Source organism: Alligator mississippiensis, chromosome 1, assembly GCF_030867095.1.
Source record: "Alligator mississippiensis isolate rAllMis1 chromosome 1, rAllMis1, whole genome shotgun sequence".
NCBI classification, from domain to species: domain Eukaryota; kingdom Metazoa; phylum Chordata; order Crocodylia; family Alligatoridae; genus Alligator; species Alligator mississippiensis.
This window is the reverse complement of record NC_081824.1, coordinates 15383220-15396454: the sequence shown is the minus strand read 5'-3', so window position 1 is coordinate 15396454 and position 13235 is coordinate 15383220. Positions and strand designations below refer to the sequence as shown.

The window sequence follows — 13235 nt, the reverse complement described above, 5'->3', positions numbered from 1 at the left end:
TAGGGCTCCAATGGCACATCACTTCTTCCTCCTCCCACTCTGTTGTACCTCAAGATGGAAAGATCTTTGGGACAGGAAATGTGTGTTTTTTTTTTTTTTAATTCAGCGTTTTTGCCTATGGCTAAACACCATGCAGAGCTCGTCTAATTGAGATCTGGGACTGGTCTGTAGCCAGGTACTAACACTGAGTATTCCTGAAATGGAAGGAAGAGCAGATAAAACTCTGTAGCTGACCCCTGTGGCTGTGATGAACCAAACCAAGCATGGACTAGAGAACCTCTGAAGTTTGGAAAGTCTGGGTCTGGGATCAGGCCCACATTGTTGCTCACATCCATCTGTAATAACAAGACTTACATGATTGGAAAAGGTACTTCAAGGATTGGAGCAGTGCATTGGGCAAGGGAGACTGGACTTAACTGGTGAGGGGTGAAGAGCCAGAAGTATGATAGATAGAGTTTGGTAGAGAAAAGCATCCAGAATTTGCTTCCTTTTATTCAATCTTAACAGACACTCTTTATTCTGGAAACTGCACTGGAGATGCATCCTCTTCTAACATTGGTCCCCTTTAAAAGTCCTGACTCCACAGCATGTTTCCAAAAAGTAGGGATGCCATGGCCCAAATCAACCTAAGCTAATTTACCTTATCCCTGTACAGTTTTAATTAGAAAAAAAGTCTTCACATTCAACCTCTGATCTGTGTTGCCATGCCCTGTTGAACAGCTGCCGTGCTCCACTCCAACAATGGCTGCTCTGTCGTGTGGGTGCTGTGATCTTTATGGCTAGGGACAGACATTACAGCTAAACTGGTTTAAGTGATCAGAAACTGGTTTACAGCTGTAACAGAACAGATGTTCAGTGCACATAAGCCAGTTTGAAAATGGCTGAAACTGGTTTGAGATAAACCTGGTTGAATGTAGTATCAGATTTAACTGATTTGGGTCAAACTGGTTTAGGCAATGTCTGTCCCTAGCCTATGTAGCTTTGCCTACATTGCAAAGTATTAATAAGTGATCCCGGTGATATGTGTTAGCTCTCGCTGTAATATTTGCAAGGAGTACAAAATATCTTTATCACGAGGTGATTTCTGCTGCAGAAAGGCACAGAGCCTTCGGTGAGGCCCCCAACCGTCTCCTGCCAAGCAGTCATCCATACAGCCCTTTCAGAGCAGCCTGATCATTTACCAAAAACAAGAGATTTTGGGAGGGACCTCTTCTTGTCATTCATCCAACATATTGTCCACCTTTCCACTTCCCTGCTGGCCTAATCCTATACCACTGAAGCTAATGAGAGCTTTGCACCGACTTCTTTTTCACTCCTCTGATGTGCTTTCCTGCACACTTCATGCATATGGAGAGGGGGAGGGCTTTAGCCCCCAAAGAAACCATTATTTCTGTAGAAATCCCAGGCGAAGGCGAAGAGGAGACCAAATGTATTCTTAGCTCCTTTAGCACCAGTGATTGATTTTAGTGCTGGAATAGATTGGTAATTCAGTAGTTGTTGGCCCTTTCAGAAAAACATTAGTCTTCCTCATAAGACAGTTTTATTGGTGGCAGGAGAAGTTCATTGTATTGTTCACCGCGTTGCTCTTTGGTGGCTCATGCCTTCTAAGCAGCACGATGGAGTGCGGGCTGTTAAAATGGCACATCTTTCTGGCCTGCCTATTGAGGCAGTAAAATAGGCCTTTTACCCCCTGCATCCATCACCTCATTCTTGCTTATCTGTATTATTTCAAATACAGGGAGCGGAAATTTATAATGGCAATAAACCTCAGGCAGGGAGTGTCGCAGTGATGAAAAGGTGTAAATAAAAGGCCGTTATAAGTATCAGAGGGCAGATCCATGAGCTCAGGATCAAACAAAGCCTCATAAATGGAGCCTTACTACTGGCTGTCAATTCTCTTTTAAAACCTTGATGGACAGAGATTTTCAGATGCTGTCAAGCAGCCCTCTCCCCAAAACACACGCATCGCTTGGCTGTAAGGGCCAGGACTCAGAACTGCATGATTTCATCCTCACTGAATGAAGAGATTACCATCAGTCACTATATCCAGTATTTCCTGGAGAGAGTCAAGGAAAACTGCATCTGATGTGAAAGAGAGTCAAAAATCCAGTGGAATCCCCTTGCTATGGATAGTTATTTCTGGCTAATATTGGCTCAGAAGGAGAGTCAAGACCTAAATGGAAATGGCAATGACTTCCTTTGTCCTCCGTTGCGATTGGATCAGGCACCACATGTACCCAGCACTCAGATACGAACTGCTTTTAAGGCAAATTATTTATACTCTTGAGGTTTCCCTGCTCCATTCAGCTTTGAGCTTTGCAAACCATAGAACTGACTTCTGTCGGTCCCGCCAGACGTGTCCTCTGGGCTTCCTTGGGAGGGGTGCTAGCAAAGAACCTTTTTTAAGCCGTGGAGGTTTTTTTTCCAAATCCTTAATGAATAACAAAGGAAGACAAGTCAGTCTCTCCAAGCCATTCCTCACAAATCCAGGTGGGTAAATAGCATTTCCAGAAGGATTTGGGAGTTTGTAACCTTTGCCCTCAGGTATAATAGACCAAAAGACAGTCTGGCAAATCACTAGGCATTGTGTACAATTGTCATAACTTTATGCACTGAAGATGGAGGCTGCATTGTGGTTGACGTTTCAATTGTGACAAATGTCTCTGAGTGCTGCAAGGGGAAAAGGTTTGTTTTTACAATTAGTCAGTGACATAGGAACCCCTTTGACGCCAGAAGAATAGGACATTTTTCATGGTGATTAACCAGGACAAACATGTTGGGAAACTAGTGCCAGGGCATTTCAGAATGCAAAGTCAAAATGAAGCAAGCTAACAAAAAAACCTGCTTGAAAGCGCTGGCCCAGGAAAGCCAAGACATAGCAAATATTTCAAGATTGAATGCAAAGGCATCTTCGAGAGCAGCTAAAGATGCCCGAAAGCTTGCTAAGAACTTTTTTCCAACTACTCTGTTGGTCTAATAAAAGAGATCACGTCTACCCAGAGAACCTCGCCAGTCTTGGTCCTGCAAACTTTTGCTACTACAGGAATGAGGGTTTGCAAACTTGTGCTCGTCATTCAGAGGATACATTAAGAGCTCACAGCGCAATAAACAGGGCAAAAAAGTGTATTATCCAGCAGATTCAAGGCAGGTAACAGATTCTTCAGGGCATATAATAGGTATCTGTTTCTTTCTGAATAGATGTCTTTTGGAAGAAAAGCAGAGAAAGTATGGGGATACCATTTTAACAGTGAACAGGTAACATTTGCAGTGTTGGTAACTCAAAAGATTTGTTCCTATAAAATCCTGAAGCTGGCTTAAATATGGTGACAATATAAAAATATTTTAATTTGTCTTATGGTTTTGGAGGGTATTGAACCCCATCAGCATCTGGTGTCTTTTGGACTAGACACATATTCTCCTTTTATTATTTTTTTAAATGAAATTTGATATTCTGTCCTAAATCCAAAAGCCCAGGATGAAATTGGGAGGATTGGTAACTCTTTATTTGTTCCAACTCTGTCTTTGTCCTGAGACAGAGCGTTAAGGGGAATGATGAGTGTGGGGGTTTTTCAGGGAGGCCTATTTAAAATGGACTTTTGAATACACTAAATGCGGAGGAAAAAAACCTGTAACAATACACATGGGGCTTTTACTTTTAGGGTCATTGGGCTCAGTTTTGCCCTGATTTATGCCGTAGGGCCAATCCCAGTGACTACAGAGCTAAACCAAATAGGATTAGATCCATTTTAACCCAATAATTCATTTTTGTAATATTGCTGTGTTGGAAGTGTGATTTATCACCATGTCACATATATTTCAACTAGGAAAACTAAGACATAGTTTAATTGACACAAATGTGTATATTCCCCTCCAAACCCATTTTATAGCTGTTTATTTGAAATTGAATTACTCCAGTTTTAAATCAGCATCTATGTGGAGGGAAAAATTAGTTCCACCATGTCAGGGGAAGGGCTGTGATTGGTATTCAGCTGTCCTTGTCTCCCAGTGTTATGTTTATACTTCATCTCATCATATAGTATATACATTTCAGTACCCAATTTCTTTTTCTTCTCTGTATCACTCTATAGCTTTGTTTATCTGACCACAAAGTCCACCCCAATGTAGCCAAGCCCTGCTTTGGAAATGAAATGTAGCAGCTAATTTGCAACACTGCCAGCCTTTTCAAAGCAGAATATAAAAAGACAACTGCTTCAGTCTAATCAAAGTGACAGGGTGGAAAGGCTCCTTTTAAAGGCTGCAAATTGGATGGGTGCATCGTGAGTCTAATTTTAAAGGAATCTGACAAGGTCATTTATAACGAACAGCCTTCCTGGTTGTTGAAACAGTTTCAAACCTCCACAACTTGTCGGTGGCTGAGTTTTCAGCTTGCCTTTCAAAACTGGGAGAAAATCTGCTTGAGAAGTATCTGCATTGTCTTACGAGAGGGAATTTTAAGACTTTCAGTTGATTTTCTGGATAAATAACTACGTGGAGAGCTAGACATTAATGTGAACAAATTTTGTTTTTTCAAAAACCTCTGCCTGTAATTTAAAAGGTGGGGAAATACAGTAAAATAATAATGTTGAGTTTTCCTTGTAATTTTTCTGTGTTGGCGAAATGTTCTGGCTTAGTGGCCCACTGGATGGAGCCTACCACCACAACAAAAAGCCAATCCCCTCAAATGAGGGAGAGGTCGTGGAATTCATATCTGAAGAGGGGACAGAGAATGAAAACCAGGGACCATTGTAGGTCACAGAGCCACAGATAGGGCTCTGACAGAAGTGACGTTTTGTCACACAATCGGCCTCCTGAAAGCACTCTACAGCCATGCCCTGACAGAAGTGCATGGCTGCAGAGTGATTTAAAAGTGCTGATGAGTGACAAATTAGTCCCCATTTCATGAGGGTTCAGATGAAGGTACTCCAAAGCAGAGTACCTTCATTAACTTCTGTCAGTTTGAGCCTGGGAGCAGAGTTGGGCTGATGCAGCCCAGCCCAACTCCTGTTGCTGTCTTTAGGATGTCTTCCAAAATGAAGTTTGATTTGGAAATGTGTTGGGTCAGAGGAGTTGTTGTAATTCATGGCACTTTCTGTGAAGTGCCATGAGTTACAGTGGGGGAGATGCACATCTGTCAGTGCCCATAAGGGAGGAGCTGAATCACTTAGGATTTAACCAGATCCAGGGTGGGCAGGGTGGGGGAAGGACAGTAAATTAACAAACAGGCACAAATCAAGAGAGTCACAAGGTGGCACTAGACAGAGAAACCTGGACATCAGCAGAACTCATCAATCAGGTGAGGGATGGGATGCAAGACCTGGAAAATAAGAGGTAATTGGGATGAAAACATGCTAAAACAAGTGTGTGTGGGGGATTGAGTCAAAAGTTTAAAACCACATATAAAATATTGTGTGGGGGGCTGCCAAGATGAGAGTGCCACACAACTACTGCTCCACAAAGGAGTCCCAGGAATCTGTGGACATTGTCTAGAGGAACTTGGCCTCTATAAGTGCTATTTTATTTGAATTCTGGGAGAGTGGGCTTAAACCCACCCAGAACACAAGTCTAGCGTCAAAGGGAGGGGAACAGATTCCATAGATTAACAAATTATCAGATACAAATTATGTTAAAAAAAGGGATAGGGCTAGGTTCAAAGGCTCCAATCATGAGCTCTGACTGGAAACTGCCAAGCTGAGAAGTCTGGATGGTGCCTTATATTCCATGAAGGAGCCTGAAGGAACTCAGTCCCAGTATGTACTGGACTGATACTCTTGGCGAATGAAGTCCTTTATATACCCCTCCAAACAGCTGCACTGTTCATTTCCTCTGTGTCTGGATGTCCGAGAAATGCCTCCCTCGCCAGATTCTCTTTTCCCAGCTCTCCGTTGGCCAACGCTCAAAGGGCAGCCAAAGGAAATGGTACAAAGACGCACTCAAGGTTGCCCTCAAGCATGAAGGCATTTACACCAATAGCTGGGAGGAGCAAGCTGCTGACTGTTCCGTATGGCACCACGTAGTCCACCAAGGTGTGCACCACTTTGAGGCCCAAAGACTTGATACCGAGGTGGAACGGCGGCGGCAGAGGAAGGAGAAGGAGACCAACCTGAGGCTGCAAATCCCACTCCCCCACACAACAACGTGCCCCATTGCTGACGAATATGTGTATCCAGAATCAGGCTCCTCAGTCACCTGAGGACTCATCAAGCGTGATGGATGTCATCCTCAACTTCAAAGGGCCGACGCCTCCAAACATACTGACAGACAGCTGCATTGTTCATCTCCTCCCACACAGCTTCACCATCAAAGCTGAGCTCTGAACTCAAGGGACCCCATCCAAGTGGCAAGGAATACAACATACCATGGTTTATTGTGACAATGGTTTCTCTGCTGAGCCTGGTAATAAGCTTGCTGAATTGTGGTGCCTTTTGTAATGTGGATATTCTTCTGTTGAGAACTAGGCTGAGACCACCAAACTCTTATCACATGAGCTATTTCTTATCGGGGTCATTGGATGGTGACATCTTTCATCTTTAGCTTAATGTGTAATCAAAAGGCTTTATATTCCAATACCAGTTCTCTGGTCTACTTGATCTCCTAGGTGCTCTTTTCTGTTTTAACTGGCAAGGAATCAGCATTTAATAGCTCTTACTTCGTATTAGCTATCAGTTTTTGTGTATTCTGGTCCCTAATGAGAATCAATGCTTCAGCAGTCCAAAGCAGTGTCTGGAATGTGAGACATTATGCAAGCTACTAAATAAACTTTGTCAGCCTCAAAGGTGAAATTGCTATAACTCAACTGATAGTGACTGGTTATTTAAAATATAAGGTTTCGGGTTTTCTTTTAAAAGTTGAGAATTCAGGCTGAAGGAAAAGTAATATATATATATATATATATATATATATATATATATATATATATATATATATATTTTTTACAAAAAACATTTTATTTCCTGGGGAAAAATTCATATTTCATTGAAAAACCAAAAGAAAAAATAGTTTTTGCTCGGTACCTAAAGTAATTTGATCCAGACAGGTCCTCTGGTTGCACATGATGGTGTAGCTTGATGCCATGTGTGCATATTCTTCCCATAAGGTGGGCTCTCTATCTGGATTCTGTCTTCCATGATGTGCCGTGGGGAGGTGCTTCTCTCATGGGGAGACGGGAAGTAATATATTATAGGAGATATATGCTAGCAAGAGAGCCTGGCTCATAGATGTTTGTTTTCCTGGCTTGAAATTTTTTGGTGGAAAATAAGCATTTTCTGTTGGGAGAGTATTCCCCCCATCCTGTTTTCTCCATCTGGTTTCTGACAATATTGAGCAACAATAAACTGGCTCGCTGTATCCTAACAGTTATCAATACAGAAAGAGATGGACAGAACTAAATTAATGTACCCTGTACACTATAGGGCTGGCAGGGAAAATAGTGGCGAAATAACAAAGTAATAGGAGGTGCATACCTCAAATCAGGGAGAAGTTACTGTTTTGGGAGTTATTAGTTGTGTGGCGGAGCACAGGGTGCTCCTGCCACTTGCAACCAGTGGGTTGCGTAGCCCCGGTGCGAGGGGGCGGTGGTGAGAGGCCCCGGTGGGAAGGGGGCCACCTATGAGGAGCCCGAGAGGGGCGGTACATCGAGCCCGGTGAAAGGCCGGCACATTGATAGGCCTCGAGGGGGCTGGGTCCTGCGGTAGCAGCCCGAAGGGGAGAGTACCCTCGACTGGCCCATGCTGGGGCCAGGACCAGGTTGGTCAAAAGGGCCGGGGGCCCACCGCGAGGGACGCCCAAGAGCCGGGGGCCTGGGGTCCCGACTGGCCTTGAGGTGGGCCAGGGCTAGGTAGCCAAAGGTTCCGGGGGAACCACACCCGAGAGGGGGACAAGGCTTCGGGGGGGTGAGGTAGCCCAGATGGCGGCGGAGTGGCCGCCTGAGTAGCGAAGATCATAGCGGGGTCTTGCATGGAAGATTCTGGGGCCCAGTGCAGGGGCCGGTGAGGTAGAACACCATGATGCCATCTGCAAGGCTTGGGCTGCGGTATTAGGGGAGGTCGGAGCCGCAGAGCGCCCCTGGGCATCGGGGCAGTCAAAGGGCAGCCTCCCACTTAATTATCATCATAATTGAACTCATTATCATCAAAGGCGTGGTGGGCGAGATGAGCGGGCGGTTGCCCAGAGACAGGTGGGCGGGCCATGAAGAGCTCGGCCCTGAGTAGGCCTGCTGTCACGGTGACAGGCAGGCGGGCCACAGAGTTCGGCCCCGGGAGGCCCCCTGTCACAGTTGGTATAACTTAAGAATTATTGGATTGAAAGGAACTAATGAAATTTTAGGTGGAAGAGAAATTCTTGCCTGAGAATGAAAGTATTTCAAAACTGAAGTGGCATTTAGGATGTTGTCTTTATTAACAAGTCATAGGCAAAACAATGCTTATGAGTTTCTAGTGTAGGAAATCATTCTGCAGTGATAAGAAGGTAGGCAACATTACCAAGGTCATCTACTAAATGTCTTTCATTGTTAACTTCCCAGGATCTGTAGTTTGGATGTTTTAAATGCCGGTAAGAAGAATTTCTGTTTCCATGTCTTTTTGGTTCTTTGAACTGTGAAAGAGGTTCAGTCACTATACATCCACAGGATCCCACCCACCACTCCCATGTCTCTGTATTATGTTATATTAAGTTTCTTAATTGGTTAGCTTTTAAAATACTTGCAGTTTATGTGCTCCAGTATAAACTTTTGGAATGTAGAGTCATCCATCACATCCTGTTAAGTGTACAGGATCTTTCAGCACTGATATTATCCTGAGACTGAGTCCATTAAAATTCAGTTTTGATCTTCCCAATGACAACAGATCATAAAATCATCAAGGACCGTATGCATCAATGTCCATATTTCATCATCAGTCCCTTCTGGGTAAATATATTACAGTCCAAATATTCAATGTCCTTGTATACCATTTTCTAATTATTGTAGCTTTATAGTTCCCTTTCCAATAGTTCATTTTGCAATTTGCAAGGGCTAATTTTTCCATTAGAAGCATTTGTTATTGCTTTTCCTCGATTGTTCAATCTACATTATAATCACGTCGTATAAAGATCTTTGAAATGTGTCTGGAAAAGCCCGCAGCTGTTCCCCTCCTTGGTCTCCCCATCTAGTTATACTTGAGCTGGTGTCTCTGAAACCACAGCAAGCAATAAAGGGGGATATTATCCTTAGCAGATATCTTAATCATCTCAAATCTCTGCTGCCCTACAAATGACTGCGCTGGGGATTAAAGCAGAATAAGCCATTTGCTGAATATCACTACCACCTTTTCTCTGCCACTTAGGCATGTTTAATTTTTCAGGGGGAAACATGAAACCCTCCAATACAAATGTTTGCATTTGTACTGAACTGTGTCCATACTGTGACAGAATAAGTTTAGTGCAGTTTGTGACCGGGCCATGCGCAGGTGTATGAGAGAAGCAAAGCACATTCATTCCCAGTTCCAGCCTGTGAAACCTGGGTAAATGTGTGGAGAAAGGCCAGCTCTGCCTTGCCTTTAACTCAGTTACAGTTCTTAGCCTAGTACCTGGGATGAAAAAGAACTTGCTGAATAATTTCCATGCCAAGATGGAAGGGGGGAATGCTGTGAAGAGTAAAATACTTGGAGGGGCTTGCCTTCTTTGTCATAGCACATCCCATTTGTCTGCTTACCCATATTTCTTAAGGGTGCCCATAACTATGGTAGAGCCAGTTGTGGTCACCTGTTCCCCAAAAGATCTGCAGGATGGGGATGGCACCTTGTTTGGATGCTGCACCATGATTAGATGCCTAGTGGTTGTTTCATCTCTGGCAGCCAGAGGACTCTTTCCTGTACTGGGTTGGACTTGGCCACAGTGATCCATATATTGGTGACCTCCAGACTTGATTCCTCGTTCCTAGGAAAGACACCATTGACCCTGATAAAGCCGCATCTATTTCAGAATGCTCTGGCCCATGTACTCAGTAATACAGCCAGCCAAGAGCACATCACCCCTGCACTCTGTGTGTAGTCAAATTTGCTATCTTGTTTTTTAATATTCAAAATGCTCTATCACACAGCCCCACCACCTCCATGATCATGGCTACCCATGAGTCAACTCCAAGGGTGAGAATCACTAGTGTAGGAAGTATAGCTTTGGTGGTGTTTGCCTCATTACTGTCCAGTGAGTCTAGTGGAGGTTAAATAGATATGCTCTTCAATACACAGGTATGCAGAGATGGCCAGAGCTAGCTTGCAGGTTTAGCTGCAGAGCCAGAAGCAGTGTATCCCATTAATGTGGTGCTGAGCCTGGAGTAATAAGTCCTACTTAGCAGAGCTAGCTAGCCTGCAAGGAGCCCTGAACTAATATGTCTATGCTGTTTCCATATCCAGAGCCAGTGTAGGGCATCTCTGCATGGCAGCACCTTGTATTGCATGGACATGCTCTAAGTGCTTTCAGAATAAAACGCAAAGCTCAATAACAAGGCCAGTCCCCAATGAACTGCTCAGTAGATATAAGTGATGAGAGAGAAAAATATGATTAGTTTTATGTTTGTTGCTCAGCCATCATGACAACGCGCACAGTCTAAATATCTCTTCGTACATAGATTGACGATCTTCTGCTCAATGACTGTTATGGTAAGATCCTAGGGTGTTCTAGGCCAGGTTGCTTCCTGTAATTATTTTAGGTATTCAGCTGGCTCTGTGTTTATGGTCACTGCAAAAATTCCTAGTGTTTTGCATGGGTAGATCCAGAAAGGGAGACAAGGGGTCACATCCTCTTTGGTGGTTCAGTGCATGTTCAGTGAATGCTTGGGGCTCACCAGCTTGTTGGTGCCAGCTCTTACCAGAGGTACTGTTTTTTCATGGCTGTGAAGTCCAGAGGATGAATTCCAGCATCATTTCCCACCCCACTCACAGTCAACAAATTTGGCAGCAAGGGGAAAGGGCGATGATTAATGATGGAGACTACCCTCCCATGGCCCCCTTGGATCTGCCCCTGCTGGTATATGTGGCCATGTATGAGTATGTGTGTGTATGGGTCACACATGTCTGAGTCTTGTTTTACTTCTACTGTCTTCTCTTGGGAATAGGATATTATGGCAAGTCATGGTTTTCCTGTCCCCATGCAAACTTTAGATTTCAAACATTTTTTTAAAACAGTGGGACAAATTCAAGACATTTCAAAGCTTTTATGAAAAAAACCCACCATGCATCCCAGAATAGCCAGCACCTCATGGGGTAGGGTTCTCATCTAGGATGTGGGCAGTCCCAGTTCAGGTCCTTGCTCTAAGTGCTTCAGATCAGGGACCCACCTTCATGCTCCCACCACAAGGCTATTGGTTGTTCTAAGGTTGGGATGTCTCTGGTTTTCAATAGCAATTCTGCCTTGGACCTCAGACACAGTTCCCCAACCCAACATGCTTTGAAACATGTTTTGGCATGCTACCGGGAAGAGTTTCAGTTTCAAGTTGGTGTTTTCCATTTGGTTGGAAAATTCCTGACTGGCTCTAATAAAGAAGAATTAATTCTTGACTATTTAGTTACCATTGCTTTTCTTGTTTTGTTTTTTTTTTTAACTTTCCATTATGTCTTAGCTGCCATGAATAAAACCCTTCAGCATTAAACGTCTCAATAATGATTCTTTTGCATTCTCTGGTACCAAGTAATTTGGTACATCTGGACTTCATAGATCTCCCCAATTTTTTTTTTTATATATTTGTGTAATTTTTTACTTCAAAAGACATCATAATTCAGTGTCTAGTCACTGTAGAGGGACCCAGGAGAGAACTATGTTATATTTCTGGTACTGCCATGGATTTGTTGTGTATGACCTTTGGGAAGTCACTTCTCTTTGCACTTGTGTCCTGCCATGCAGCCCTTTCCTAGTTGGATTATATGGTCTTCATGACAGGGACTTTTTCTGATGTATCTGCAGAATGCCTGCCACAACAGGAAGCAGATCCAAGTTATGGCCTCTGAGTGTTCCTCTGATAAAAATGAAGACAAGTTTAGGACATCCCCTGTGTCAGTCGGCTGTGTAATATCAGGGCTTGTTGTGTATGTGTCAGCCTTGCAGGAGCATATCCTGTCATTTAAGGCTGTCTCTTTGATATGGGATCTGAGAGCAGGTCTCTCAAGCAAGAGTCACTCCCAGCAGGAAAGGAGCTTACTGCACCTCCTATGTGACTGCAAACACAAGACTCCTTTTCAGCTTGCTTAAGAAGCTATTGTTGCCTATTGATCAGAATGGTTCTAGTTCACCTTTCAGCTATAGCAATGTTCAGGATGGACACCTGATGGGTGAAAGATGGACCTGTGGCTAAGGACTAGGACTGAAAGACAGGAGATTTGGGATTTTTACTGCCCCTTGCCTCCAATTTCCATTGCGGTTCTAGACTAGTCACTTAGGGCCTCTATATACATGTAGGGAGGCTGCTCCAACATGCTGTAATTCCAGTATGTGTTGGAGCAGACTTGATTAATCAGGTCTGCTGGAACGTGATAATTACTGCACTCTAGCAAACTCCAGTGTCATGTGTATCAGCATCCCTGTGCTGAAAAAGCCCATACTATTTCTGGGTATCAGCCAGCAGACCCCACGGTATCTACAAACATGTGCTGTAGGGTCAGGGATCCCTGCAGCATTGGCTTATTTTCTTTCTTGCTTGCTTGCTTGTTAGGAGTGCCCAGCTCAAAACCAGTTGAATAATGAGACTTTTTGTCTTTTCAGATGAGTACAAGAGCAAAGTAGCCTGTGAAGATGATAAGCTGAGGCTGAGCTGTAAAAAAAGCATGGTGATAGCCATTTACTCTGCTATCTTTGGAAGGACTCAAGGAGGCAGCCTGGAATGTCCCTACCAGAACCGAGGGATGCCGATGATAGGTGAGAAGGCCAGCGGGCCGTGCAGAGTGTGCAGTGCCCTGTGCTGGTGCTTGAGAGCATTTTTGACGTTGTTGTATTGTGGACCTTGCTGAAAGAATCAGCCGGTGGAGCGGTGGGGTCTTCTTGACCTTAGCTCATCCCCAGCCCCTGTTTGTCTCTTCCTCACATGGCCCATGTCACTCTTATCTATTCAGCTTTCCTCCTGCTTGGTTTCCTGTGGCTTGCGAGGGCAATGGATTTCTGTTCAAAGGCATCCAGATTCCTTAACATTAAACAAACACTTGCCACCCATGGTTAGGGACTGATAGTACAATTGTCTGTCAAGCTGGTGGGTTCCTACTTGTGCAGGATGGGAG

General features: G+C 44.0%; 1 protein-coding gene across 2 annotated transcripts in view; it reads left to right on the top strand.

Moving 5' to 3' along the window:
- EVA1A (eva-1 homolog A, regulator of programmed cell death) overlaps positions 1-13235 on the top strand; it is a 310552-nt gene that overhangs the window by 120231 nt on the left and 177086 nt on the right. For both annotated transcript variants that reach the window (XM_019480988.2, XM_019481047.2), the window contains exon 4: positions 12727-12879. In XM_019480988.2, coding sequence (XP_019336533.1) covers positions 12727-12879 — 153 coding nt within the window. The remainder of the gene's footprint in view (positions 1-12726; positions 12880-13235) is intronic.